The sequence below is a fragment of the Hippocampus zosterae genome, chromosome 17 (assembly GCF_025434085.1).
Source record: "Hippocampus zosterae strain Florida chromosome 17, ASM2543408v3, whole genome shotgun sequence".
NCBI lineage: Eukaryota > Metazoa > Chordata > Actinopteri > Syngnathiformes > Syngnathidae > Hippocampus > Hippocampus zosterae.
In genome coordinates, this window is record NC_067467.1 from 14,956,776 (window position 1) to 14,983,126 (window position 26,351).

Below are 26,351 nucleotides of genomic sequence, written 5' to 3' on the forward strand. Positions count from 1 at the left end.
GGTGCGGAGGAAAGAAGGCGTCGTTTCAGCGATCGAGCGACGACTGACAGCGTTCAACCATCTCCTCACGCCGCAACCCCCTGTCCACCACGAGTACTGTGAGTCACGACCTCGCGCGCCACCCTTCGAGTCTAGGCGAGTCGACTCGCGGCCGGGACACCCCAACAGACTTGAGCTCGAGGGGGAGATATTTGGTGGGTCCCGGTCGTGGCGGGTTCGGGCTCTGGTAGACTCGGGGGCAGATGACTGTTTAATGGACACCAATCTCGCATCCGAGCTGGGTTGTTCCGTGGAGAAATTGATCGATAGGAAGCGGGTTTGTGATCTTGATGGGCGCCTCCTGGCGGTAGTTACGCATAGAACGGAGCCGTTGAAACTTCAACTGTCCGGCAACCATGTCGAGCATCGCCGTTTTTACTTGATGCGGTCCCGCAACGCCCCGATCATTCTCGGATTACCCTGGCTTAAAACACACAACCCTGTGATTTCCTGGGCGCGCCCAGCAATAGATAGCTGGAGCCAGTATTGTTACCAGCACTGTCTACAATCGGCCGTCGGGAAGCACGAACGTGTCACACCCCCCGAGGAGATCTGCCTTGACAAGACCCTGCGACCCTGCGTAGACTATCGTGGATTAAACGAGATTACTATTAAGAATAGATACCCGCTACCCTTGTTGGACTCCGCCTTCGCCCCATTACAGTCAGCCACCATTTTCTCGAAATTAGACTTACGCAGCGCTTACCACTTGGTTCGCGTTCGGGAGGGTGACGAGTGGAAAACTGCTTTTAAGACCCCTCTGGGTCATTTTGAATACTTGGTTATGCCTTTTGGGCTGACCAACGCTCCTGCCGTTTTCCAGAACCTAATCAACGACGTTTTAAGGGACATGATTAACATTTTTGTTTCGTTTATCTTGACGATATTTTAATTTTTTCCCGGTCATTACACGAGCACCAGCAACACGTTAGGCTGGTGCTACAACGTCTACTGGAGAACCGGCTCTTCGTCAAGGCAGAAAAGTGTGAATTCCATGTCCCCGTCATCTCCTTCCTGGGGTTCATTATCGAACAGGGCAGGTTAAGGGCGGACCCCATGAAGACGCGTGCAGTCACTAACTGGCCGGTTCCTACCAATCGCAAGGAACTGCAGCGCTTTTTGGGGTTCGCCAACTTCTACCGACGCTTCATCCGCGGTTACAGTCAGAAGGCGCTCCCCTTAACCCGCCTTACGTCCATTAAGATCCCATTTAAGTGGGATCCGACCGCGGATGCGGCGTTCGCGAACCTGAAGGCGGCGTTTACCAGTCCCCCCGTACTACAACATCCTGATCCTGATCTCCCCTTTATCGTGGAGGTGGACGCCTCGGATTCGGGGGTGGGGGCTGTGCTGTCCCAGCGCTCTCCGGTCGACGAGAAGCTGCACCCCTGCGCCTTCTTCTCCCGTCGACTCAGTGCCGCCGAGTCCAATTACGACGTGGGCAACCGTGAACTGTTGGCAGTTGTGACCGCCTTGCAGGAGTGGCGGCACTGGCTCGAGGGGGCAAAGGAACCTTTTACGGTCTACACAGATCATAAGAACCTCGCTTATCTCCGCTCCGCCAAAAGACTAAACGCCCGTCAGGCCCGGTGGGCCCTCTTCCTCACCAGGTTCGACTTCATCCTCACCTACTCTCTCGGGTCTAAGAACACTAAGCCCGACGCCCTTTCCCGTCTCCACGAACCTGCGGGGAGGGACCGATCACCGGAGACCATCCTCCCGACCCAGTGCATCGTGGGGGCCGTCCAGTGGGAGATTGAGCAGCGGATCCAGGCAGCCCTGGAGGGGGTTCAGGTGCCGGCGAGGTGCCCAGCGGGGAGGCTGTTCGTACCTCCTTCCCACCGATCTGAGGTTCTGCGGTGGGGACATGGGTCCAAGGTGGCGTGTCATCCCGGGGTGAACCGGACTGTGCAACTCGTCGCCCAGCGTTTCTGGTGGCCGGAGCTCCGCAGCGACGTGACGGAGTTCATCAAGGCCTGCACCTCCTGCGCCTGCGGCAAGTCGTCCCATCAACCTCCGGCGGGACTGCTCCAGCCGTTGCCCATTCCTCCTCGCCCGTGGTCCCACATCGCCCTGGACTTCGTCACGGGCCTCCCGCCTTCCCGGGGTCGAACTGTCGTGCTCACGATCGTGGACCGCTTCTCCAAGGCGGCTCATTTTGTGCCTTTGTCCAGGTTGCCGTCGGCGCTGGAGACCGCCGACCTCCTCGTCAAACACGTCTTCCGTCTCCACGGCATTCCGGCGGACATTGTATCGGATCGGGGGCCCCAGTTTGTGTCTCGCGTCTGGAAGCGGTTCTGCCGGTCCCTCGGAGCTACTGCTAGCCTGACCTCGGGATGCCACCCCCAGTCCAATGGACAGGCTGAGCGCGCCAATCAGGATCTGGGGGCGACCCTCCGCTGTGTGTGCCTCCACCGTCCCGCATCCTGGGTCGACCACTTACCCTGGGTGGAATATGCCCACAACACCCTCATCTCTTCCGCCACGGGCAGATCACCATTCATGACGGCTTATGGGTACCAGCCACCGTTGTTTCCATCCCAGGAGGGGCAGGTGGAGGTCCCTTCCATACAGCACCACCTTAAGCGGGCCCATCACGTGTGGAAGGAGGCCCGGGCTGCGTTGTCCCGCACTGCGACCCGGAACCGGCAGATCGCAGATCGTCGTCGGCGCCCGGCGCCCTCATATGTGGTGGGGCAGAAGGTGTGGCTGGCGACGAGGGATCTTCGCCTGGCCGGAACGTCTGCAAAACTGGGACCCCGATTCACTGGACCATTCGAGGTCGAGGCCGTCATCGGTCCAGCTGCAGTCAGGCTCCGGCTGCCACCCACCATGAAGGTTCACCCCGTCTTCCACGTCTCCCTACTCAAACCTGTGTCTTCCAGTGACTTTGCTCCTCCTCCCACGCCGCCGCCACCTCTGCGGGTGGTCGAGGGTGGTCCAGTGTACACGGTGCGTGCCATCCTGGACTCTCGGCGCAGGGGCAGGGGCTTCCATTACCTGGTCGATTGGGAGGGCTACGGGCCGGAGGAGCGGCAATGGGTGCCTCGCTCCTGGATCCTTGATCCGTCCCTTCTGCGCGACTTCCACACCTCTCATCCTTCCAAACCGGGGGGTCCGCCGGGAGGCGTCCGTTGAGGGGGGGGTACTGTCACGTTCCGTGCCTGCCTGCAGGGGGCGGGCTTTCTCCCCGCCGACTGCACACCTGTTGTTCATTCGGGATGATTATGCTTCCTTTATTAGGAGACTCCGGCAGTTTACTCACTGCCGGAGAATTCCTTACCAGGCCATTGTTCTCTCGCGCTATTTCATCGTTCGATATTACTCGCTGCCTTTTTGCCTTACGGCCACTACTATTGTTATTCGCGTTGCATCCAAATTGTTATTGCTCTAAGTTTACTGATCTCTGTACTTCCTCGCTCTTTGTTTTTCCGCGAGCGTTTTCGGTTGTTTCCCTTATTTCCTGGTCCTTATTTGACCAGCGTTTTTTGTTACCGTTTTCCCTGTCGGGCTCTTTCTGTTCGTTATTAAAACCTTTTGTGTTTCATGCAAAATCTTTTCGTGTCTGCTTTTCCCTGGGATCCACCTCGTTATTTTTGTTGTGCACGAGGCGATTTTTCATCGCCTTGGGCGCAACGTGACAGGAATATGGCTATTTGATATTACGTTTATGTATTTACTAGCTGGTTCGCCGCCCTCCGGGCGGCTCATCAGCTAGTTCCTGCGGAAGGCTGGTAAGGTGGGCCTTCGGCCCACAAAAGTGTTGTTGCTTGGTTCAACTTTTTGTTCATCTTCATTGCTTATCGCGAAAATAAATAGATGTTTAGCTCTACTAAATAACTAACAATTTTATTGCAATGCTTGTGGGTAGACAACATTTTTTCGCTCAGATGCCCGCGCGATCGTAGTGAGCCACTGCCTGAGCGGCGCAGTGGCGGCGCGCAGCGGCGCAGTGAAGTAGGTACGTTTTGAAAAGGGACAGACGGAAGGACAGACCGCGTGCGGGACGGCGCGCAATATATAGATAGATTTATTTTTCTCACTCATATATAAATATATATAAAAATAAGAGTTGCGTTCAAACTTAGTCCATCTTTCCTTTTTGCCCATTCTTGACATAAAGCCATCCTTTCCAAAACTACAAACCCCTCAACTTAAACACATATATATACCAGCATCCGCCACTGTTATATATACTGTATATCAGTGGTGGATGCTGGTCTGTCAAGATAAGATAAGATAAGATATCCTTTATTCGTCCCACAATGGGGAAATTTACAGCCTCCAGCAGCAAGAATGTATGTAGAAAGAAGAAATGAGAAAGAGAAAAAAAACAACAAACATCTTTCAATCAAATACAATATGAACACAAATGGATAAAAATTATTATTATTATTATGATTGTTATTTTTTATTCATCAGCCTGACAGCAGTCGGTAGGAACGAGCGTCGGTATCTCTCCTTCTTGCAGCGCGGGTGTAACAGTCTCTGGCTGAAGGAGGGGAATCTCAATTTTGGCCGACATCATAAAAGGTGTCTGTTTATTTTTACGTGAATTCTACTCTCTGCTCCTTTTCAAGAAAATGATCTGTGACCTTGTCATACCAACAAGACGTCTTTTCCAGGGATTTAACTAGTGTCCTACAACTACAGCAATTACAATAAAATCCCACCAGAAATGAAAGATTAATTTATCCCTAGTCGTTTTCAACAAAGAGAATGTCGCTAAGATGATTAGAATAAGTCTCCAGTTCAACTTAGAACAGAATGAGAATTGAAAGATGCTCCCACGGATGCCTACACTAAAAGATCGGTGATCGGCTCATTTCGCTGTCAATCAAAAAGAGATTCAGCCTCAGACAGATCATCCAATCATCATGCAGAAAAGCTCAGCGTCTGGGCCGGCCCATACACGCACATAGACGCGTCCGATGGGCGGGACAAAAACCAGCAGTTATCCAATGACTCGTCTCGTTTCAAAGCATTGGGACAACCTACACTGAACTTTCTTGACGCTTAACATCTACACAGTAAATCACAGTGAAGCTAGGAATGAATGAGTAGAGTCATGTCGTAACCAGTCTTAAAAAGCTGATTCAGAACAGAAGATGAATTGAATTGAATACAACTTTATTGTCAAATGTGCTGTACGTACGTGTAACATACAGCACAGATGAAATTTCTTCCCTCTCAACATAAAAGAAGAGGAGCTGCTGGGGGTGGCCACGCCGCCATCGAAAGAAAAGTTAACAAAACATGACAAAATAATACAAGACAACACATGAGACAGACAATCGTGCAATCTTAACCACTTTCCTGCATACACTTTGTTGTCTAAAGCAGTTATAGATGAAAGAGGACCAAATCAAAGTGTCCTTTTCACCAGTGGATCAAAGACGTCATGCTGCAATGTGCACATCGATTTGAATTTAATTGAATTGGGCGCGTTGTAGCGCATATTTAGTCAATGACAAGTACACACATATATTTGATCACTTATTTTTTTTTTACATTTTAGGGTAAGCTGAGCTTCCCTTGCAGTCCTAGAGCAATCGCCTCTGCTGTATCTATCTATCTATCTATCTATCTATCTATCTATCTATCTATCTATCTATCTATCTATCTATCTATCTATCTATCTATCTATCTATCTATCTATCTATCTATCTATCTATCTATCTATCTATCTATCTATCTATCTATCTATCTATCTATCTATCTATCTATCCATCCATCCATATTGAAGTTATCACGTATGTTACAAGTTTAGCTTAAAAGTATGTATCATAGACAGTTCGACTTTTACGGTGTCTGACAGACCACAGCGTTGATCTGTCTGGAGAAGTATAAACCATGGTTTTTCGATATGTCAAGTCAAGTCAACAGTATTTATAGAGCACTTTCAAACAACCATCGCTGCATACAAAGTCACAAACAAGGCCGGGAAATGGAAGTACACTTTAAGGATGCGCCTGTGTTATTTTCGTATTATTACTATCGAATTGCACGGCCGCAGAAACTGCCGTGTGAACGCTGCGCCAGAGTTAACACGCTTCTCTTCAGTAATCAGTTTTTTACGTGTGAATGCTCCACAAAATTTACACCGGGGTAAGATACGTGTATACCGCAACAAAATACGTCGGTGCAGCACCGATGCAAATGTGTGCCGTGTGAACATCCCTTATGCCGTCTGCCCGTCTCAACAATAATCAACACGATGAGGAGCAGGGCTTTCAGCCGCTCTGCTCACAAATTCTGGAACTCACTCCACCTAACATACGTAATAGTGATTCTCTTCCTATATTCAATTTCCGTCTAAACCCACATCTTCCAGATTTCATACTCCTTTTAAATTGCATCTCTGCTTTTTTACTGTGAACAGTTTTAGTGTTGTTGTCGGTTGAAAAGTGTCCATGAGTGTTTTGATGTTATAAATAACATGTATTGTTATTATTATTATTAAGAATAATAATAATAATATTATTGTTTTTTTTGTTATACTCTTGTGGGGCAAGCGCAGGTTTGTTGTACTTTTGATTGAGCTGACAGTGCTGTATGTCGGTATGAAACGACATCTTCTCGCGATCCGTAGTATGTCACATTAGAATATTCCATCCGGATCGGAAGAGCAACCCACTCATTAGGACTGCTCCTGGATTTCTCTGCGCACAATAGTCATATAATTCAGTCAGAAAAGGCATACAAGCTAAAAATGCCTTTGCCTGTGCAGGTTTTTAACTTTCAGGTAAGTGTGTCGATGTTTTCATGGAAATACACGCAATCGGCTAACTGCACGAAGCCTACAGAGTAACGTATTAGCTAGCTATGCTAAGCTATAGAACTTGACCAACAAACTGAAATTCACCGTCTAACGTCATTCTAGCAACAATTTAGTAAAATTGCACAACTTTACGTTTTTGGTTCGAAATAAGTGCCCGTCGCCTTTTCCACGAAGGACTACGAATAAGGGACCTCATTGTTGATTAAGGGCTCAGTTCCCTTGATTTAACCAAACAAAAATGCTCCTCGCGTACGACTAATACTTAAAAATAGAATAAAAATAAGCTTACCCTCTAATTTCAAAAAACAGTTTTTAAATTACGTTTGAAACAGTTAGCTTAAACAAGGCCTACGATTGCTAACAACATTGACGGACAATGTAGCATTTTAGGTTTGAATAACACACAAAAAACGGCAAACAGTGCAAGCAGCTGACTCGTACACAAGTACTGATATTTCAACGTAATGGGTGTCCAAGACAACATGTTGCATTAATGGAGAAAGAACTTGTTTACATGTGTTAATTGTAGCTAACGATAGCCAGCATTGACTTGTTAACTTCCTGCTGGTAGCAGATTAACTGACAGTCTTGCTTTGACAAGTGTGTTCCTAATGAATTGCATCATTTACCTATTTTATCAACATCCTAATGATACAAATCCATACTTATTGAAATTTCGAACCTTCAGGCATTTGGGGACAACATGTCTTGCTTTTGTACTATGCACAATTTACAGGAAATCTTTTTTTCCAAGTCCATTGTCTCAGCTTCAGTGTGTTTTCTTAATATTCACTGGACAGCGCTGCCTGTAACAAATTTGGGGAAATAAAAAACTGTCAGCTTGGATGATTTACCTCATGGTCGGATCAGCATTGTAGAAGTCACACAAGATAAAAGCATGTTAGAAATATAGGTAGCTCGACAACCGGTGAAGTGAATAGATAATTCATCTTTCAGTTTGACTTAAATTGTTGCATTAAATAATTTTGTTGTTTTGCTTTTTGTATTGTACCAAAGTACACAATCTGACAGTAATGTAGACACAATATGAGTGATTATTAAAAAAACAAAACAGTAAAACAGGTCATTGCTAAAGTGTTCTTGGTCATTCCTTATAGGGGGCTGTGGAACCGATGCAGATTGATGCAGATCCCCAGGAAGACCAGCAGAATGCTCCAGACACCAACTACATTGTGGAGAACCCAACACTGGTACTTGTCAAAATACCATATTTTTATTATCAACCACAAGTGAATTGCCTTCCCACAATTAATGTTTTAAAGGACTGGTTTGGTGAAATGGTACACATTTGCATGCACAGTAAACATCCTTCAATTCGAAGTGATGAAAAGTCAATGTAAAAGCATTTGCTTAAGATAAGATGAGATAAGATAAGAAGTGGGAAAGTCTCGCAATTGTCTTGCAATGGAGAAATTCCCGATATATTATTACTTTGCTGCTGAAATTCCTGATTCACAGCAGCAAAGTAATAATATAGGAGCTGCTGGAAAGGCAGCCACTCACGCGGCACCATTTTGAAGTCAAAATAACAACCTACTCGGGCGCCATTTTGACTTCAAAGGCGGTTGTTCCCAACCTTTTCGGACTTGTGTACCCCCGAACCTTTTTGTCATTGCATGACATGAATATTTTGCTTTGACAATAAGTCATACAAAATTAAATTCAAAGGACAATGGACCTGCATGTAAATCATTTACCACCAAAAAATGAATTACTTTGAATAAGCACCAGTAAACAAGCATTTAAACTTTAAATATCATAAACAAAACACTTACGAAGAATATTCCCATAAGAAGAATATTCCAACCTATCATAGCAGTTTTACTTTCTTTTCATGAGTCATCTGAGCTTAAATGAGACACTTGAGCAGACATGCAGCTGTTGTGATTTTGGCGTGACTGTACAACTGGTGAATACGTCACCAGGGAAAAAAATTGTAGCCTACAAAAAAAATTATTATTGACATGCTTATGTAATGACTGAGAATCTTTACTTATCTTCTTGAAAATACATTATAAGTGATTCCATGTAGCCCCTGCTATGTGCTTGTGCACCCTTAGGGGTATTTGTACTCCTGATTGTGAAACACTGATTATACCCCTTTCCTACTGAAATTAGTGGGTAGTAGTGATCCGTGGCGACACGCAACCAATTGGCATATTGTCACTTTCCCATTGACCAACAAAAGGCCATTCTGCCCACCCCCACCACTTTGCGTCTGGTGACGTCACCACGCTGTGATTGTTGACTGCTGAGTCGCACTTCGCTCGAGTGGCATCGCTACAAACAAAGCAACATGGAAGCTAATGTTCTTTCTTTTATCATGCTTTTGACCATCCTCAAAATGGTTGAAAAGCAGCGGAGGATCAACTCTTTGCTACTACTGAGACAACAGCTCAAGGGGCGATCACCTAGCTTTGTTGTGGGGGCGTGCTATTTCCGAGGCAGATGGCGCGCAATGTTATGACGCATCACGTACCCCCCCATGTCATCACGTAATTACCGGGAAGTCCCGTGTTAGGCTTTCAAACTGCAAGCGGAGGCGATCACAACCCGCCTCCCATGGTGTGCTGGTGGACACGGATCGACATTGGCCAGTGAGCTTTTCCCACTGCCCAAAACGTGTGTTTACCTGTGGTTTTGTGGCAGTGGGAAAGGGTATTAGGTTGTTAATTGGAGTAACTCTGTCTAATATGTCATTCATGTTTGAGCTCCCTCGTTTTCTGTTTAGGACCTAGAACAATATGCGACCAGTTACAGTGGACTAATGCGTATTGAGAGACTCCAGTTCATCGCAGAGCATTGCCCACAGCTAAGAGTGGAAGCCTTGAAAATGGCGCTGACCTTTGTCCAAAGAACCTTCAACGTTGACACTTATGAAGAGGTCCACCGCAAACTAACGGATGCCACACGGTATTATAGTACTCCTAATAAAACATCACAATTAAACATTTTCTTTCAGGTCTGCAATGATTGTTCTGTCGTTTATAGGTGTCATTTTATCGTGTTAATTGTGAATAATTACAGTGATATTTAGTGAGTTATGTTTTATGTTGTTTTTATGTTTTAGTGAGTTTATGTTTTAATCGTGTAAATCGAAATTTCAATCTCTAACCTTATTGTTTCTGTAGGTGGGTTGCCTTTTTATAATATCCCTTTCCATGTGTTGGCTTCCTGTGTTCGAGTAGTTGAGGGTGGGGAAACAACTGTCAGTCACAGCCTGAAGCGGACATTGATTGGCTGTCATTATGTTTGGGGTTGGTTAGCATAAGCTGATTGGCTCCCATTGGAGTTAGGCGGGCTAAATAAGCAGTGGTGAGGTGAAAATGGAGGAGCACATGAGAGTTCTCAATACAATGAATGGAAAATGTACTTTTCAAAAACGCCCTGACGGCACTATTGATAAAAGTAGAGTGTTGTGCCTAATTTGTAAGAAGTTTGCTGACCACTGAAGCAGCTCAAGTTTAGCCTCCCACATTCATGCAAAGCACCTAGTCGCTAGTGCATCCACAGCTAATGTGAGCAGCGAAAACATTAGCAATATAGCAAGCTAAAGCAAAGCTCGTCGCCAAACTAAACGCGAGGAGAACAACCCGCATACGAGGCATGAAGTCAGCATAGTTGCTGTGTCCTCAGTAGCCTAACAGAAGTGGTATATGTTTATTTCAGCACTTTATTTTCTCATGATGAACAGTGTTATTTCTGAAGTGCTAACTTACAGCACTGTGATTTAAGGGTCTCTTATTTATTTTTTATTATCCGAAGCAAGTTCATTGTTGAGTACTTGTATTGCTCAGAAAAAATATTCTTACTGTTTTTAATATGTTAACCTAAGCACTTTTTATGTGCCTGATATTCTATTTTTATTTTTATTTTCGTAATTATTTGGAGATTTACAAAAACAAACAAAACAGTGATATTCATCCTGGTGGTTGAAACTAAATTTTGCAGCTAGGACTTGAGTCTAGTCTCAACTCCAGCAGCAAGTGAGTGGCTAGGACTGCATCTGTTAAGTCTGTTTACAAAGACTTTATAATGCAACTTTTTTGTCTTTTGATCTGCCTCAATAATGTAATTAATTAAAAATGAAAATAGGGCGTTTCTCAGCAATTTTTAGATTAGGTTAAAATATTGATTATTTAGGGCGGCCTGGTAGTCCAGTGGTTAGCACGTCGGCTTCACAGTGCAGAGGTACCGGGTTCGATTCCAGCTCCGGCCTCCCTGTGTGGAGTTTGCATGTTCTCCCCGGGCCTGCGTGGGTTTTCTCCGGGTGCTCCGGTTTCCTCCCACATTCCAAAAACATGCGTGGCAGGCTGATTGAACACTCTAAATTGTCCCTAGGTGTGAGTGTGAGTGCGAATGGTTGTTTGTTTCTGTGTGCCCTGCGATTGGCTGGCAACCGATTCAGGGTGTCCCCCGCCTACTGCCCGGAGACGGCTGGGATGGGCTCCAGCACCCCCCGCGACCCTAGTGAGGATCAAGCGGTACGGAAGATGAATGAATATTGATTATTTAGATCAATTACTTACAATCATAATTAATTAATCTCATATTTTTTTTAATCGCTTGACAGCACTACTGTTGTGTCACATCAGTGTGTGAATCATCTTGTTACTGTCTTTCCATGGCGGCATAAGCTATCATTGTGTTCATGAGGTAGGTTAATAAAAGTGCTTTAAATATCTCGAAGGTACCAAAATGCGACACTAATCATTTCAGTGTTCCTATTATTGGCGCCTCATTCAATTGACAATCTGTTTAATGTACGAAGATTAAGTTTCTGTATAATCATTTGCCTTATTGTATGTCAGGGGTTAACTCTCAGTGTTATACTTAATAACAAAATATTACATTAAAAAACGTTTACCATTTTTCCCTTTAGGGAAGTCCAGGGTGTACCAGAAGTAGCTCCCGAGGGTGGGGTTGTCCCTCCTCCTTTGGATTCAGCGTGGGCAGAGTCCACCAGGAAGAAGGCTCTGCTTAAATTGGAGAAACTGGACACTGATCTAAAGAATTACAAGGGGAACTCGATTAAAGAGAGCATTCGGTACAATAAGTGAATTCTAAGTTTTTTATTTGTGAATAAGTTTATACTGTTATTGTTGGATATATTTATTTTTTACATTCAGAGATGAGGCTCAGGCCGATGGTACTCATCCTTGTTTTGTGCTCGTCCTTCTTAGGAGAGGACATGATGACTTGGGCGATCATTACCTGGACTGTGGTGACCTCAGTAATGCTCTAAAGTGCTACTCCCGAGCTAGGGACTACTGCACCAGTGCTAAACATGTTATTAACATGTGTCTGAATGTAATCAAGGTAGAGCACGTCACACACCACCATTCAGCTGCTTTATTGTTTTCAGTGTCAAGATGCATTACAACTGGTGGTCATGGTTAGAAATCCTCCCCCCCCCCCCCCGACTCCCTTTCTTCATCTTGTTCTACAATGTACTGTGAAAACATGTCAGGTCATCGGTCGCTCGATGTGGGTGTTTCTTTGTTCACACAGGTTAGTGTTTATCTCCAGAACTGGTCCCATGTACTGAGCTATGTCAACAAGGCAGAATCCACACCAGAGATTGCAGAGGTGAGCATCATTGTCCTCGACAAGAACGTCACTTTCAAATTTTGCTTCAAGTTGTTGATACCCGTTTTAATGAGCCGTTTCAAGGCATTAATGCGCAAATGCACGATTCACCTAAACAAGGATGTGTGAGAATGTCCCAAAACAGCAGCAGTTTGGCAATGATCCATTTGGGTTTTAAGTAACAAGGCGACACATGATTGAACTGACTTGCCAATTGTCTTAAGATTGGATGAACACTTCCTTTCACTCTGGATATGGGTTATTAACACTAACAAGTGGGCGGGGTGCAACAAAGGACTTCAAGTGTGTTGTTTTCTCTCCATGCAGCAACGAGGAGAGCGAGACAGCCAAAATCAAGCCGTTCTTACCAAATTAAAGTGTGCTGCAGGTAAGAAAACATTACATTATCTTATGTTCTCTCCCTCAATGAAAATCTCAGAAGAATGTCATATCATTCATTGTTGGGGGATGAATTCTTTGATGTTCCAAATTCTTTTGAGTCTCCTTTGTTTTTATTTGAGGCCTGGCGGAATTGGCCTCTCGAAAATACAAACCGGCTGCCAAGTGCTTCCTGCAGGCTTCCTTTGACCACTGTGACTGTCCAGAGGTGAGTCATGTTCAAATGTGTTTGCTCCTAAAACACGGCCCTCCATGTTTTATGCTATTTCTGAAACTAACATTGTAGTACGTACTTAGTTTCAGTTCACATTTAGTGAAGTAAGTCTTTTCTTTTAAGGTAATGCAACAAAAATAGTTGTAATTAGGGATGCACAATAACAGTTTATTTTCTTTCACAGATAATGAGTACCGTATTTTCACGACTATAAGGCGCCATTAAAAGTCTTAAATTTTCTCCAAAATGGACAGGACGCCTTATGGTGCGGAGCGTCCTTTATATGCACTGAGTTCCAAAATCTGACTGACAGCCGACACGCTGTTTATATAGAAAAAAGGCGGAAGTGACTGTGGCCAGGCATGCGGGAAAGAAGTTGGCCAATCAGGGAAGGGTGGGCGTGTATATATGCATATATGGAGAGGGTGAGAGAGAGAGAGAGGGAGAGAGAGGACAGGCAAGCTAGTCCGCCAATGGTGAAGGGTGGGCGTGTAAGTGCTAAAGGGACGCTTCAAGCCAGTACCAACACTTGTATAGAGTGTGGCAATGTGCATTGTTGCAAAACAACTCCGGTTTTGGTTTCTAAGAACCCTTGAAAATAAATTCGACAAAAAGACACGCCTACGAAGCTCAGTTCAAACTTAAAGCCACCGGTTATGCTTTTGGCATGCGTGCACATCTCACAGCAGCGGTGAAAAAACAAGTCAAGCAAATGAACTCAGATCTTGCCGTTATTGCCGGAGGCTTGACTAAAGAACTCCAACCGCTGGACATTGGCATCAACCGGGCGTTCAAAGTAAAGTTGCGAACGGCATGGGAACAATGGATGATCGGTGGCAAACACAACTTTACAAAGAGTGAGAGGCAGCGCTTGGCGAGTTACGCCACAATACGCAACAACGAGAGGGAACGCGGCATTTTTGATGGATTACGGTACTTGCACAATTGTTCAATTCTTTCTACACACACACGCGCTGCCACCATGTTTCGCTCTGTTCTTTACTTTCAAATGTGGGAAAGCTTCACACGAGAGAAATGTTGTCTTTGCTGTTGCTACTCCTTCTTTCCGCTTGGCAATGCGTAGCAACTCACACTAGCATGTGATGCATTCAATGACAACTGAGATGTGCAGTCCTCTGCTTCTGATACAGAGGATGAGGACTTTGATGGATTTCTGGGTGATGATTGATCGAAAAACGTGAGAACATTGTACGATGGCTAAATAAAATACACCCGAACTCAGTTCTGCTTTCGTTGCCTTTTTAAAAACGTGTTTTTCTTATCTGTATGTCTTGGCATGCTACCGTATGCTTCAAGCTAACGTGTTAGAGTGCGCGCATGCATGCCGTATGTTTAAGCTGGCGTATGTTTTACCACTGTAAAACTGCAGCCATTCGTACGGTGCGTCCTGTGTATGTGTAAAATACAGAAATGTCACCCATTAATGAGACTGCGGCCATTAGTACGGTCCGTCGAATAGTCGTGAAAATACGGTAACTTCCTGCTTCTCCCTAACAACAACAGATATTCATTTATCTATGTATCAATTAACTAATTTATTGATTGTGCTCTGGTCAGATATAGCCAAAATTGAATTTTTTGTGCTAAATGCAAAACTTTACGTGGAGCGTTAAAGTTACACTGCACATCACCGCAGTTCCTGGAAAACCGGGAACGTGGCCAAACAGTTTTCCAGAAAATGAGGGAAAAAAGTAAAATGCCCTGGAAAAGCTGGAGTTGTCCTGGAAAATAAATTTTCCTCTCTCTTCTTCTCTATGCCTTGTGGGTGAACGCAAACAGTTTAAACAGACATGTCTCTGTTCAGCTGCCCTAAATGGGCAACATTGAGCTGTCACTCTTTTCTCCTTCATTGTTGCTTCCAGCCAGCACAGCACGTGACGCTACCAGCCAATTAAATTGCATATTCCCTTCGAGCAGTTCTGCTGACCAGTGTTTCCATCTGTTATGCACCGTCTAGGGTTACGTGCATCACATAAGAGAAGGCAATATCACTCTCGGTCCCCAAGGGTGATATAAACAAAAACTCTGCCCGAGCAACACTCAATTTACAGAATTATTAGCAGTTATAGCCCACAGGCAACAATTTATTTGCAACAACAATAAGATAACACAAAACGGCTCCAAAACAAAAGGCAACAAAAGCAGACAAGCAACCTAAGGATCTACTCTAAAACTAACTCAGAGAAAACAAACAACTAATAACTAAGGTGCTGCAAAGTAGTAAGGGAGCACAAATTGTTGAACATGTGTCACGAATTGGAGGCCGAGAGCAAGCGAATTTCTGCTATCAGATGCATCGGCATAGCTATCATTCCACGGAGGCTCTTTAAATTGCTGGTGTCAGAGAATAATCAGAGTCAACAGCGTGACGAGACACAAGGGAAGATGCACAGCCAATCAGCTCATAAATCCACTGGTGCTGTCATTGGTCGACGTTGCGCCGGGAATCAATCATACAAACAGGCATCTACAAAACCTCTGAGTAATTCGGCATTTTTTTTTTCCGAATACAGTATTCTGGGATAAGAAAACCACCATGTACTGAAGCGCAATATAGCGAGGGATCACTGTAGTAAAACTATGATGGGCAACATATTTGTGGACTAATGTACAACAGCATTTGCAGATTACCTCATTGTGTTCCAACCATATTCAATTCCTTGCACAGAAGTGAAAGGCAGAGTTTGGGAGTCAACTCTCACTGTGTAATGTACGGATGTTTCTTCAGCTTTTGTCACCCAGTAACGTAGCTGTCTATGGTGGTTTATGCGCTCTGGCTACGTTTGACAGACAGGAGCTCCAACGCAACGTCATCTCGAGCAGGTAAGAGATTAGCTCTTGATAAAATGGAAAAGAAGTCTCACAAATATAATGCTTTAATGAACATTTTTTGTTTGTCCCCAAGCTCTTTTAAGTTATTTCTAGAATTAGAACCTCAAATTCGTGACATCATCTTCAAATTCTATGAATCCAAATATGCGTCTTGTCTCAAGCTACTGGATGAAATGAAGGTAAGAGCAGGAAGCACAAGCTGCTATTGATGTTAAAGGGAGAAATACATAAGTAATTCAAGGATGAATGTATGTATGTCGTACAGTAATAATGTTTTTGGATGAATGTTTATTGTTTGTACGTCTAGGATAATCTTCTGCTGGACATGTATTTGGCCCCACACGTCCGGACACTGTACAGCCAAATTAGAAACAGAGCTCTGATCCAGGTAACACAAAGCAATGTATACTTATTGAAATGGACATACAATGAGTATCAACATACCCAATCCCAAAATGTTGGGACGTTGTGTTAAAATCATAGATAAAAATAGAGTACAATGATTTGCAAATCATGTTCAACCTATATTCAATTGAATACATGACTGGGACAAGTTATTTAATGTGCAAAATGATAAATGGCTGCAACATGTGTGCATGCACTTCCTTTTGTTTAGTTTTGTTGTTTGAGTGTTCCAGATATTGATTGTGACAGTGATAATGGATAGGGATTATTTGAAATTGAATGTAAAAAGAGGTGATGAAAAACAGTTAGTGGCAATGCATTGGCACTGGCTTTTAAAAATTAAAAAATTGTGTTACAGTGAAGCCACATCTATTTGTATTTCACTATTCACAAACTCAATTCATTTTTATTAACGTTATATGGGCTAAACCACCAAATCAGAGCCAATTGCTTTTTGTAATGCTGGCAAAATAAACTATAATTCTAGCATTTTTCTTTTTTTTTTGCTCATAGCCTGATTCACATCATATTGAACAACTCCAAATTGTATTGGTCAATCTCAGACATGTTTTAGTTCATGTTTTTTTTGACTGAACCCCTAATTGGGTTTTTTGTCTAAAAATTGAAAATACATGACCTATATTCATGATATTTATACAAATAGCGAACATAAAGCACAATTCATATCCATGTGCATGGAACTTTATGAATTTTTTAAAAAAAATTGTATTGTGCATTTCATTTCCTGGGGACACAAATAGCACCACTTTGTGGAATGGCCTCTCTTTTTTTATTATCTAATGGTAGACATTTCATTATTTCTTGGCATGGGCAGAATAAAATGACGAGTGGATAGAGCTACATAGTTGGCGGATACATGCATGATTTCTCTTATCTGCAAACGACATTTTTGAATTATGGCCTCGTGAAATGCATCCAGTGGGGAACAAGCTTGTCACCTAAAAATTGACACTAACCCAACTTCTATTTGATGTTTTATCATTTGGAGATGTCACAATTGTTGACCTGTCTGTCACTCGTTTAACTATTTTGCCGTTCACTCACTATCAACAATCTATGTTGCCATATCTCAACTATTTTTCGATCTTTCTGTGTTGGATAGAAGCAAAGTTAAGCTTGGGTTGTTAGCAGAGGTTAGGGAGATTATGCACATTTGTCATGTGGCACATGCACTTCAGGTGGGGGGGGGGTAATATATATATATTAGAGCTGTCAGTTTAGCGCGTTTTTATTGGCATTAATTTAAATGAATTTTAACGGGATTCAATTTTTTCTCGCAAGATTAACGCGGCACACGTCACAAGCGGATGTTACTTGTTTAGAACTATTTTTTGTGGAAGGTTACAGTGTTCTGCGCCCATATAAATAGAGCGGGTGGAGCTTCTCTGTGTTTATCTGACAGTGATAGCGACCTAGCGAAAATAAAACGTCTCCAGTGTTGTCATTCGAAATGAGGTCTACACAAAAACTGTAGAGAGACTTCCGCACAAGAAGGACCAACACAATCAACATAGCCTGACTGTGTTAGGGGGAGTGACCCTTCTCCCCCTTTCAGAATGGTTTGCCCCAGCAGCACGGGAGAAGTGCGTGCGCTTTTTTGTACAGCGGGCAGTTTTGAATACAGCGGCACATAATGAACACTGGTGTCCGGTGTCTCGTTATTCTTCAACAAACATACAGAAACAGACTGCTGTGTTCACAGTAAACTGGAGAAAAACGAAGTATGTAACCATGGTTTAAATCTACTATAGGCTGAGTACTAGTTTACCTTAGATGTGCACTTTATAATGTTATTTTGCTCTGTTTTGATTTTATAAAAAAAGCTGTTAAAGCAGCTGTTGTGTGACAAAATATTGTTTTCACTGTTTGATGGACAGTTTTAATCGTTTTTTTTCACCCATTTTAATGCAGTTTAGCGCGTTTTTATTGGGATTAATTTAAATGAATTTTAACGGGATTACATTTTTTCTCGTGAGATTAACGCGGCACACGTCACAAGCGGATGTTACGTTGTTCTATAAATACACCACAACAAAGCAACAATCGCTCTGCAGAAGTCCACACCCATGTCTGTTTTGCCAGCCACGGCAGCACGAGACACCGAAAACGGATACTTAAAGAGTTTATGAATGGAAAGTGTACTTTTAAAAAGTTGCCCGATTGCTTCTGTTCTTCTCTCTCTCTGTATCATACAGGTATACGATGTAGGCCACTGACACGATTGTTACTTGTTTGGAACTATTTTGTGTGGAAGGTTCAGTGTTCTGCGTCCATATAAATAGAGCGGGTGGAGCTTCTCTGTTTGTCTGACAGTGGTAGCGACCTAGCGAAAATAATACGTCTCCAGTGTTGTCATCGAACCAAGTGTAGTCATTCGAAATGAGGTCTACACAAAAACTGTAGATAGACTTCCGCACAAGAAGGACCAACACAATCAACATAGTGTGTTAACTGTGTTAGGGGGGGTGATCCCCCACCCCCTTTTCAGAATGGTCTTTATATCTATATATATTAGAGCTGTCAAACGATTAAAATATTTAATCTAATTAAAAATGCAACTTTCATAATTAACTCAAATTAACTAAAAAGTAATCGTAATTACTCACACATTTTTTTATCATTTCTGAATTTCCTTTTATATTTTTTCCCTATTTTAATGCTCTCATCAACATGGAATCAGGAATCCGTTTTCTATGTGCAAAATGCAAATATTTACTTGGAGCAGTTATTCACACATAATCTCTCACACAATATTATTGTCCATCAACAACAGTGAAAAAAATATTTTGTCATACAACAGCTGCTTTAACAGTCGTTGGAGTCGTTACATGCAATGCGAATGATTTCAGCTTGAGTCAAGCTGTGGACAATGTTGACAGGCTTGCATGCAGTTGCCATACATTTAGCTATGGCTTCAGCAAAAAAATTTTCGTCGTGTTTTCTTCGCTTTGAAATGATCCATAGCTGTCTGTCTGAGACGAGGCTGGCGGAGTACTCGCGTCAGCTTTGTGCTTGGCCATTAAGTGGTATTTCAGACTCGACGTGCTATGATGATAGCTCAATTTGCGAATGCAAAATATACAGGTAACTTTGGTCTCGTCAGTGGAACAATCTGGCAACTTTTTAAAATTAAAGTATCAGTTTTCGGTGTTTCGCGCTGCCGTGGCTGGCAAAACAAACGTGCGTGAACCTGTGTAGCGCGCTTGTTGTTTAGTTTCTGGTTTATTTATAGAGAAACGTAACATCCGCTGTGACGTATGCCGCGTTATTCTTGCAAGAAAAAATGTAATCCCGTTAAAATTCATTTAAATTAAAGCCAATAAAAATATTAAACTGACAGCTCTAATATATATATATATATATATATAGCATATATAGCATATATATATATATATGTATTTATGTAAAATTTGTGTGTTGCGATAATGTTATTACCCTGTTTCCACTCACTTGAACAACAATTGAGCAAACAACAAAGAGTTGACGTGAGTGATTTCAAAACAAGCCATCCATCAATTTATTGTTCAATTTACGAAGAATACAATGAGAGGATGAAACATTCGATTTCACTGTCGTAACGGCCCTCTGAGGGAAGACCGAATTCCAAAACGGACAACTTCCAAACTTGACAAAAATTAGTTTGACTCACCTGATGTTAAAAGTTTCATATTGAAATGTTGGACGCTTAACGTGAATCAAGTCAAGTACAACTTTATTGTTGTCCTTGATACCAATTATCAATTACTCCTTGTACATTATATTTGTATGATATTTGTGCTTGTGTTTTTAGTATTTCAGCCCATATGTGTCAGCAGACATGACAAAGATGGCTCAGGCCTTCAACACTACAGTGGCGGCCCTCGAAGATGAGCTCACACAGCTTATCCTAGAGGGGCTCATTAATGCACGCATTGACTCCCATAGCAAGGTGCTAAAATCTAGATCTTTTTGTTTGTTTGTTTGTTTTTTAATCAAATGCTTAAAATATGATCATCTCAAACTGTTTATGATAGATTCTGTATGCAAGGGATGTGGACCAGAGAAGCACAACATTTGAGAAGTCGCTCCATATGGGCAAAGAGTTCCAGAGAAGAGCCAAAGCCATGATCCTCAGAGCGGCTGTGCTTCGCAATCAGATCCATGTCAAGGTATAAGAAAAACATAATTTTATTTGTCCTGGCATTGTCATGAAGTCAAGTTCACTAATCTTTAGTTGTCACAAACCTGAAGCCTAAATTTGTGTGGCATGCAGGCTCTTTCTAGTGGTACACAAGCGGTACATAGATTTGGTCAATTTATATTGATGTTGATATTTAATGTAGAATAATGTGTTCCTGAGACCAAACTGTCACCCTCATTAAAACCTTTTACTGACATGCATGCTAAATTTGATTGATTATCCTATGAGCTCAATGAAAAGGTAACAAGTCTAATACCAGCTTATTGGAAACAACGCAATTGCAAAAAATTGAAAGACTCTTCACTTCATGACATGTCCTCTTTTGTAATCAATGTTGCATCGCTATCGCACCTCATCACTCTTTTTTTTCTTCACATTCAGAAAACAAGCCAATAATGTCTTGTACACGTTCAAACCTAAGTAAACATTTTTCACAAATGTCAAATCAAATAGCAGCTTCAAACTGGGTTTAAGTTTCAATAGGATGGTTGAAGGGCATCAGGCCCGCAAGATATTTTGCTTGTTGGTGTCACCCAGTGTAATAATTTTAACAACCACCGGTTCGTATTTATCCGCTTTTGCCATGGTGCTGAAAGAGAAATACAGCAGTGACCCAAAAAGATGTGTACCCATGAAAATTTCAAATGTGACTTTGATTAAAAAGCTATTTATTTCAAATTACAACCACAGTTTATGGAAGACCATTCACCAGAGTTTCAGCTATTTCTGTCCATTTTTAGTCGATTTATGGCTTTCCCAAGATCTTGGCTGCATCTACGCACTGATTTCCTAGGGCTGCGTTCTATTGAGTCCCTCACTGCAGCAATGTTTTCTTCTGTCCTTGCACTCTTTTTCCTGCCTGAATAAGTTCCCCCTGTGGCTTTAGAACATAAGTTCACTACAGTCCCATGCTCTCTGAACTTCGTAACCCAACTAACAATCGTTGATTTTGGTGGAAAGTTGCGACAATGGAAACGTTTTCGAAACTGAATCTGTACACTCTGGTATGATTTTGTTGCAAAATAGATCTCCAGGGAGAATATCTTCTGCTGATTTGTCCAAGACATTTTTGGGGCAACTATAGCTAAAAACGATCATCCAAAGGTTCACCTTTCACGTCCTGCAACAGAAAAGACATCCATCCATCCATCCATCATCTACCGCTTATCCGGGGTCGGGTCGCGAGGGCAACAGCTTTAGCAAGGAAGCCCAGACTTCCCTCTCCCTAGCTACTTCTTCCAGCTCTCCCCGGGGATCCCGAGACGTTCCTAGGCCAGCTGGGTGACATAGTCTCTCCAGCGTGTCCTGGGTCTTCCTCGGGGTCTCCTCCCGGTGGGACATGCCCGGAACACCTCACCAGGGAGGCGCTAGGGAGGCATCCGAATCAGATGCCCAGAAAAGACATTCGTTAAAAAAATGATTTTTTTTATCGAATAAAATATGGGTACACATCTTTTTGGGTTATCCTGTATTTTGGCAAGGTGCTTCAAAATAGTTTTGCCCTCACTCACGTTTGAGAGTGTCTGCAGCCCATTTTGCTCGTGGGCACTTTTAGAAAAATTGTGTATTTGAGCTTTACATGCTAAGTTAAAAAAAACACTGCAATTGGGCCATTTAAAACTTTTGTTAAATTTTGTATTGGGCAAAAAAATTAATCAAATACAGATTGACATCGCGGTGTAAAGAATGCAATTTTCAAATTGCGAAAGCTACAATTTGTCCCTGCCAGGGCATATAAGCCTCAGACAATTTACGTCCTAGGACAGGGGTGGCCAAACCGTGGCTCGCGAGCCGCATGCAGCTCTTTGGCTGGTTCAATGCGGCTCCTGTGCTTTCACACAAGCATTGAAAACACCTCGGCAGTGGCGCTGCCATTCAAATAAAGGCGCTAAATACACAGAACGCACTACGTTAGCCTATCATCAATCCCGTTACTTGATTGACATAGAGGGCAACCAATCAGATGACTGAATCACTGCTCACGCGCAAACAATGGCGCTAAGCTAGTCAGCGAATTACCTCTGATTTTAAGGCTGGGGTGTCTAATACGTCGATCGCAATCAACCGGGAGCCAGCGGACTGGCCCCAGGGGTGGGAGGAGGAAATGGAGGGGGGGGCAATAAAGATTTGTGTGTTTTTAGGGGTGTTCACGCGGCACACATTTGCTCCGGCGCTGCACCAATGTAGTTTGTTGCGATATATTTTGCACCGCAGTAAATTGTGTGGAGCGTTCACACGTACAAAGCCGCAGAGCGTGCCAGCACCGGCGCAGCGTCGGTGCAGCCCCACTTGCGTTCACACGGCAGCTTCTGCAGCGGAGCAAAACGACAGAAAACAAATGCGCTGTCGTTTTGTTTTTTTTAAACGTAATACATATACACAACTCAAGCGACTACTGGACAGGCATGTCCTTCTCCTTCTCGGTCTCCGTGCCTTTTGCTCGAGAGTGACCGCCCCCGAAAACGTAAATCAACGATGACTTCAATGACACTCAGAAAAGCAAACACATAATGCGCCAAACAGAAAATCAAGAGAGGAAATCACAAAATAAATTATATGGGGGGCGGGGGGTTGTGAACACACAACAAAGGAACAAACTACACTAACAACGCCGAGACAGTCCAGTCTCCTACAAAAGGAAATATGTTACCAGCCAAGTCTTGTGTCGTTATTAAACAAACACATGACGGAAGTCCGACAGAGCGCGAAAGCAACACATTTTCACCGTACGTACGCTTCACAAGCATTTGCTCTGGAGCAAATTTAACCCAGTTGCGTTCACACGTGCAAATTTACATCAGCGCTGCTTCGCAAACGAGCATTTGCTCCGGAGCAAATTTCTAAACCACCACCGTGAGGTGGATCAAATTTGGTCCGGTGTAAGCCTTTTTCCGGGGCTACGCCGGACCTAATTTGCACGTGTGAACGCTCTACTGGGGCAGCCCCGGCGTAGCACCGGACCAAATCTTGCTGTGTGAACAGCCCTATAGACTCGTACGATGGTTACTTTGGCATATCTGGTGTAGAGCCTTGCTGTAATGATCCGTTCATTCACCATTCCAATCAATGCTTTTACTGCACTGCGAGAGAGGATGATGCCGGCTCCGTGAGAATGGTGGTCTTGCTTCCCAGAGTACAGAAAAGTTGCTTTCGTTCATGTTCAGGCCGTTCCTGCTGTTGCTCATCGTGGCGTGTGTGCATATGTGCGCAAGTGCATGATTGGGTACCCGTGTGTGTGTGTGTGTGTGTGTGTGTGTGTGTGTGTGTGCGTGCGTGTGTGTGTGTGTGTGTGTGTGTGTGTGTGTGCGCGTGTGCGTGCGCGTGTGCGTGCGCGTGTGCGTGTGCGTGTGCGCGTGCGTGCGCTAGCGTCGATCGTGGGAAGTTGGTCGCTTCAAAAATGGATCCTTGGGCAAAAAAGTGTGTATATCTGTGTGCGCGTGCGCGAGGAAACGGGACGCCTATGTGAAGATGTGGTTCTTTGCAGTAACAGAATAAAAAAATTGGCTCTGACTGGTTGGGCACCTCTGTCCTAGAACCATTGGGAAACTCAAACCCCTCCACCACTTTCAAGTTGACAGCTCAAGGATGGGTAGGTCGAACTTAAAAAAAATAATGAAATATTGAAAATATAAAAAAAAAATCTGATGCACTAGAAAAAAGTTATTTTAAATCGGTGTAAAAAAAACTTTAGGGACACAAAAAGCCATTTCTGATTAAAATTTGCTGTTGAGCAGTGTAATTCAGGGTTTATCTTTATTTTATCTTTTATCTTAAACCTAACCGATAAAACCAACAAATGTATGTCATAAATCTGGTAATGTTATTCTAATCCCAATTAATGTATTAATTTTTGTAAAAAAAAAAAAAAAAACGTGGGAGAAGGCCCTTGGAAAAAAAAGAAAAATAATTGTAAATTTGTAATAGCAACACAGAGGAAAGAAGATTATAATTTAAATATTTCTATTTCAAGATCAGATTTTTTAATTGTTCTGAAAGAACCATAACTTTTCACCACAACATGGAGTCAGTCAAATGGTAATATCTCACTCGTGTCCTCTCCCCCTTCAGTCTCCTCCCAGAGAAGGCAGTCAGGGTGAACTGACACCAGCCAACAGTCAAACGAGAATGAGCACCAACATGTGAGTCAGCACACTGACCGAAGCAAAGGATGATCCAGCTGTTCTTTGAAATCACTCATCTGAGTCACCTCAGTCCTCCTCTAAGTTTCTTTGCTGAAGACAGAACATCGAACCACACAGTTTAAAGACTTGGAAGTTCTGGTGTTTTTTCACATCTCAAGGAAAAGCCCGAAATATTGTGCAAATGTGGTGAGAAGAAAACGTGTGTGGAAACTCGGCATTTAAACTGTTTCTGGTTGGAGACGCACTTTGCATTGCTTGCTCTTGATGGAGGACTTGAACTGAAACAATGTTTTAAAATAAAATGCCTTCCACAAAGTCATGTTTTAATTTGGTTGTGCATCATGACACAAATATTTCAGTGTATTTCAGTGTACACCAAAATTCAATGGCTTAAACTATCCTTTTAATGAGGCCAAACAACACAAACAACATGGCTGAACACAAATAACTTGTTACTGATACAAACAGTATCGTCTGCCACAGCGCATAATTGGAAAAGGCATTTTTTTTCAATGTTTCGGAAAACAAGAAAAAATGCAATGTTGAAGAAATATATTGTTTTGTTTGTTTGCTTTCTTGATAATGAAGCTAAACACTGAACCAGATGTGTGAGCAAGTAAGCAAAAGGAAAGAGATCCTTCATTAATTGTTCAAAATGACTTTGGCATTGTTTTTCCTCTGACATATAAAGGCAAATATAACTGAACCAGTTGCTTAACTTGCTAAAATGTGATGTCGATTGCTTAACTCGCCAAAATGTGACCAAGATATATCACATGTCAACATTAACCAAGTTGTTTTCCTCATGTTTAACCTTAACCAGTTTTGCCTTTCCACCTCAAAGAGACACTTGATTGGGTTCGCACTTCTATATTAGGTCTCTTTAAAAATGATGTCGGCACTAAAATTCCCCCCACCCTTAAAGACAGTAGTGATTTAATTTGTTTTTTTATTACATTCAGCACATCTTAATGATGCCATTTTTATGGGCGTGACATGCTTTTTTTCCCCCATCCCAGCTTGTTAAATGAGGGAAGGAAGCATCCATCCATTTTCCAAACTGATTTATCCTCACAAGGGTCGCTTGGGGTGCTTGAGCTGATTCCAGCTGTCTTCGGGCAGTAGGTGGGGGACACTCTGAATCGGTCGCCAGCCAATCGCAGGGCACACAGATACGAACAACCATCCACGCCCACGCTCACACCTAGGGACAATTTAGAGCGTCCAATCAGCCTGCCTTGCATGTTTTTGGAATGTGGGAGGAAACCGGAGTACCCGGAGAAAACCCACGCAGGCATGGGGAGAACATACAAAATCCACACAGGGAGGCCAGAGCCGGTATCAAACCCACAACCTCTGCATTGTGAGGTTGATGCGCTAACCACTGGCCCATCGGGCCGCCAGGGAAGGAGGCATGTAATGTAAAATGTTTTGTGTACATATTGATTTTATTTTGGTCACTTTCTGTTGCCACCTTTTATTTGTAGAGTTTAAAAACGGCGACCACTAGTCTTCGAAATTCACATGCACGGCTCTATTCATCTCAATTCATCTCTGCTTCAATTTTTAATCGACAGCAAGTGGCCGCTCCATGAGATGGATTAAAATGTCTTGATTTTGCTGCTTAATTCATATTCCACAAACAAGATATTTAGCAGAATACTGCGTTTAGGCGAGTGTTGTTTCACAAAACATATTATTGTAAAG

At 43.1% G+C, this 26,351-nt stretch overlaps 1 protein-coding gene and 1 long non-coding RNA gene across 3 annotated transcripts; both read left to right on the top strand.

Moving 5' to 3' along the window:
- The first annotated feature begins 6,615 nt into the window (after nucleotides 1–6,615).
- On the top strand, nucleotides 6,616–24,959 carry gps1 (G protein pathway suppressor 1). 2 transcript variants are annotated; one of them, XM_052049683.1, is made up of 14 exons: nucleotides 6,616–6,784; nucleotides 7,939–8,031; nucleotides 9,573–9,754; nucleotides 11,724–11,888; nucleotides 12,025–12,160; nucleotides 12,353–12,430; nucleotides 12,758–12,818; nucleotides 12,952–13,037; nucleotides 15,793–15,887; nucleotides 15,970–16,075; nucleotides 16,204–16,284; nucleotides 20,113–20,250; nucleotides 20,336–20,470; nucleotides 24,571–24,959. In XM_052049683.1, exons 1-14 carry the CDS (start codon nucleotides 6,752–6,754, stop codon nucleotides 24,643–24,645), a joined length of 1,464 nt encoding a protein of 487 aa, XP_051905643.1. In that variant the 5' UTR covers nucleotides 6,616–6,751; the 3' UTR covers nucleotides 24,646–24,959. The 2 variants fall into 2 exon arrangements, with proteins under 2 accessions (XP_051905643.1, XP_051905644.1); XM_052049684.1 differs by lacking the exon at nucleotides 24,571–24,959 and adding an exon at nucleotides 24,036–24,325.
- LOC127590294 (uncharacterized) lies at nucleotides 20,477–23,091 on the top strand. The gene is made up of 2 exons (XR_007959579.1): nucleotides 20,477–20,835; nucleotides 22,346–23,091. It is a non-coding gene; the product is annotated as an uncharacterized LOC127590294 (long non-coding RNA).
- Nucleotides 24,960–26,351: the final 1,392 nt, after the last annotated feature.

Bases quoted from the DNA above. Each gene is read 5' to 3' on its own strand.
- gps1 (XM_052049683.1), top strand. From the start codon at position 6,752: ATGCCTTTGCCTGTGCAGGTTTTTAACTTTCAG. The intron at 11,889-12,024 runs GTACAATAAGTG...CGTCCTTCTTAG, and splicing joins TCGATTAAAGAGAGCATTCG to GAGAGGACATGATGACTTGG. The intron at 12,431-12,757 runs GTGAGCATCATT...CTCTCCATGCAG, and splicing joins CCACACCAGAGATTGCAGAG to CAACGAGGAGAGCGAGACAG.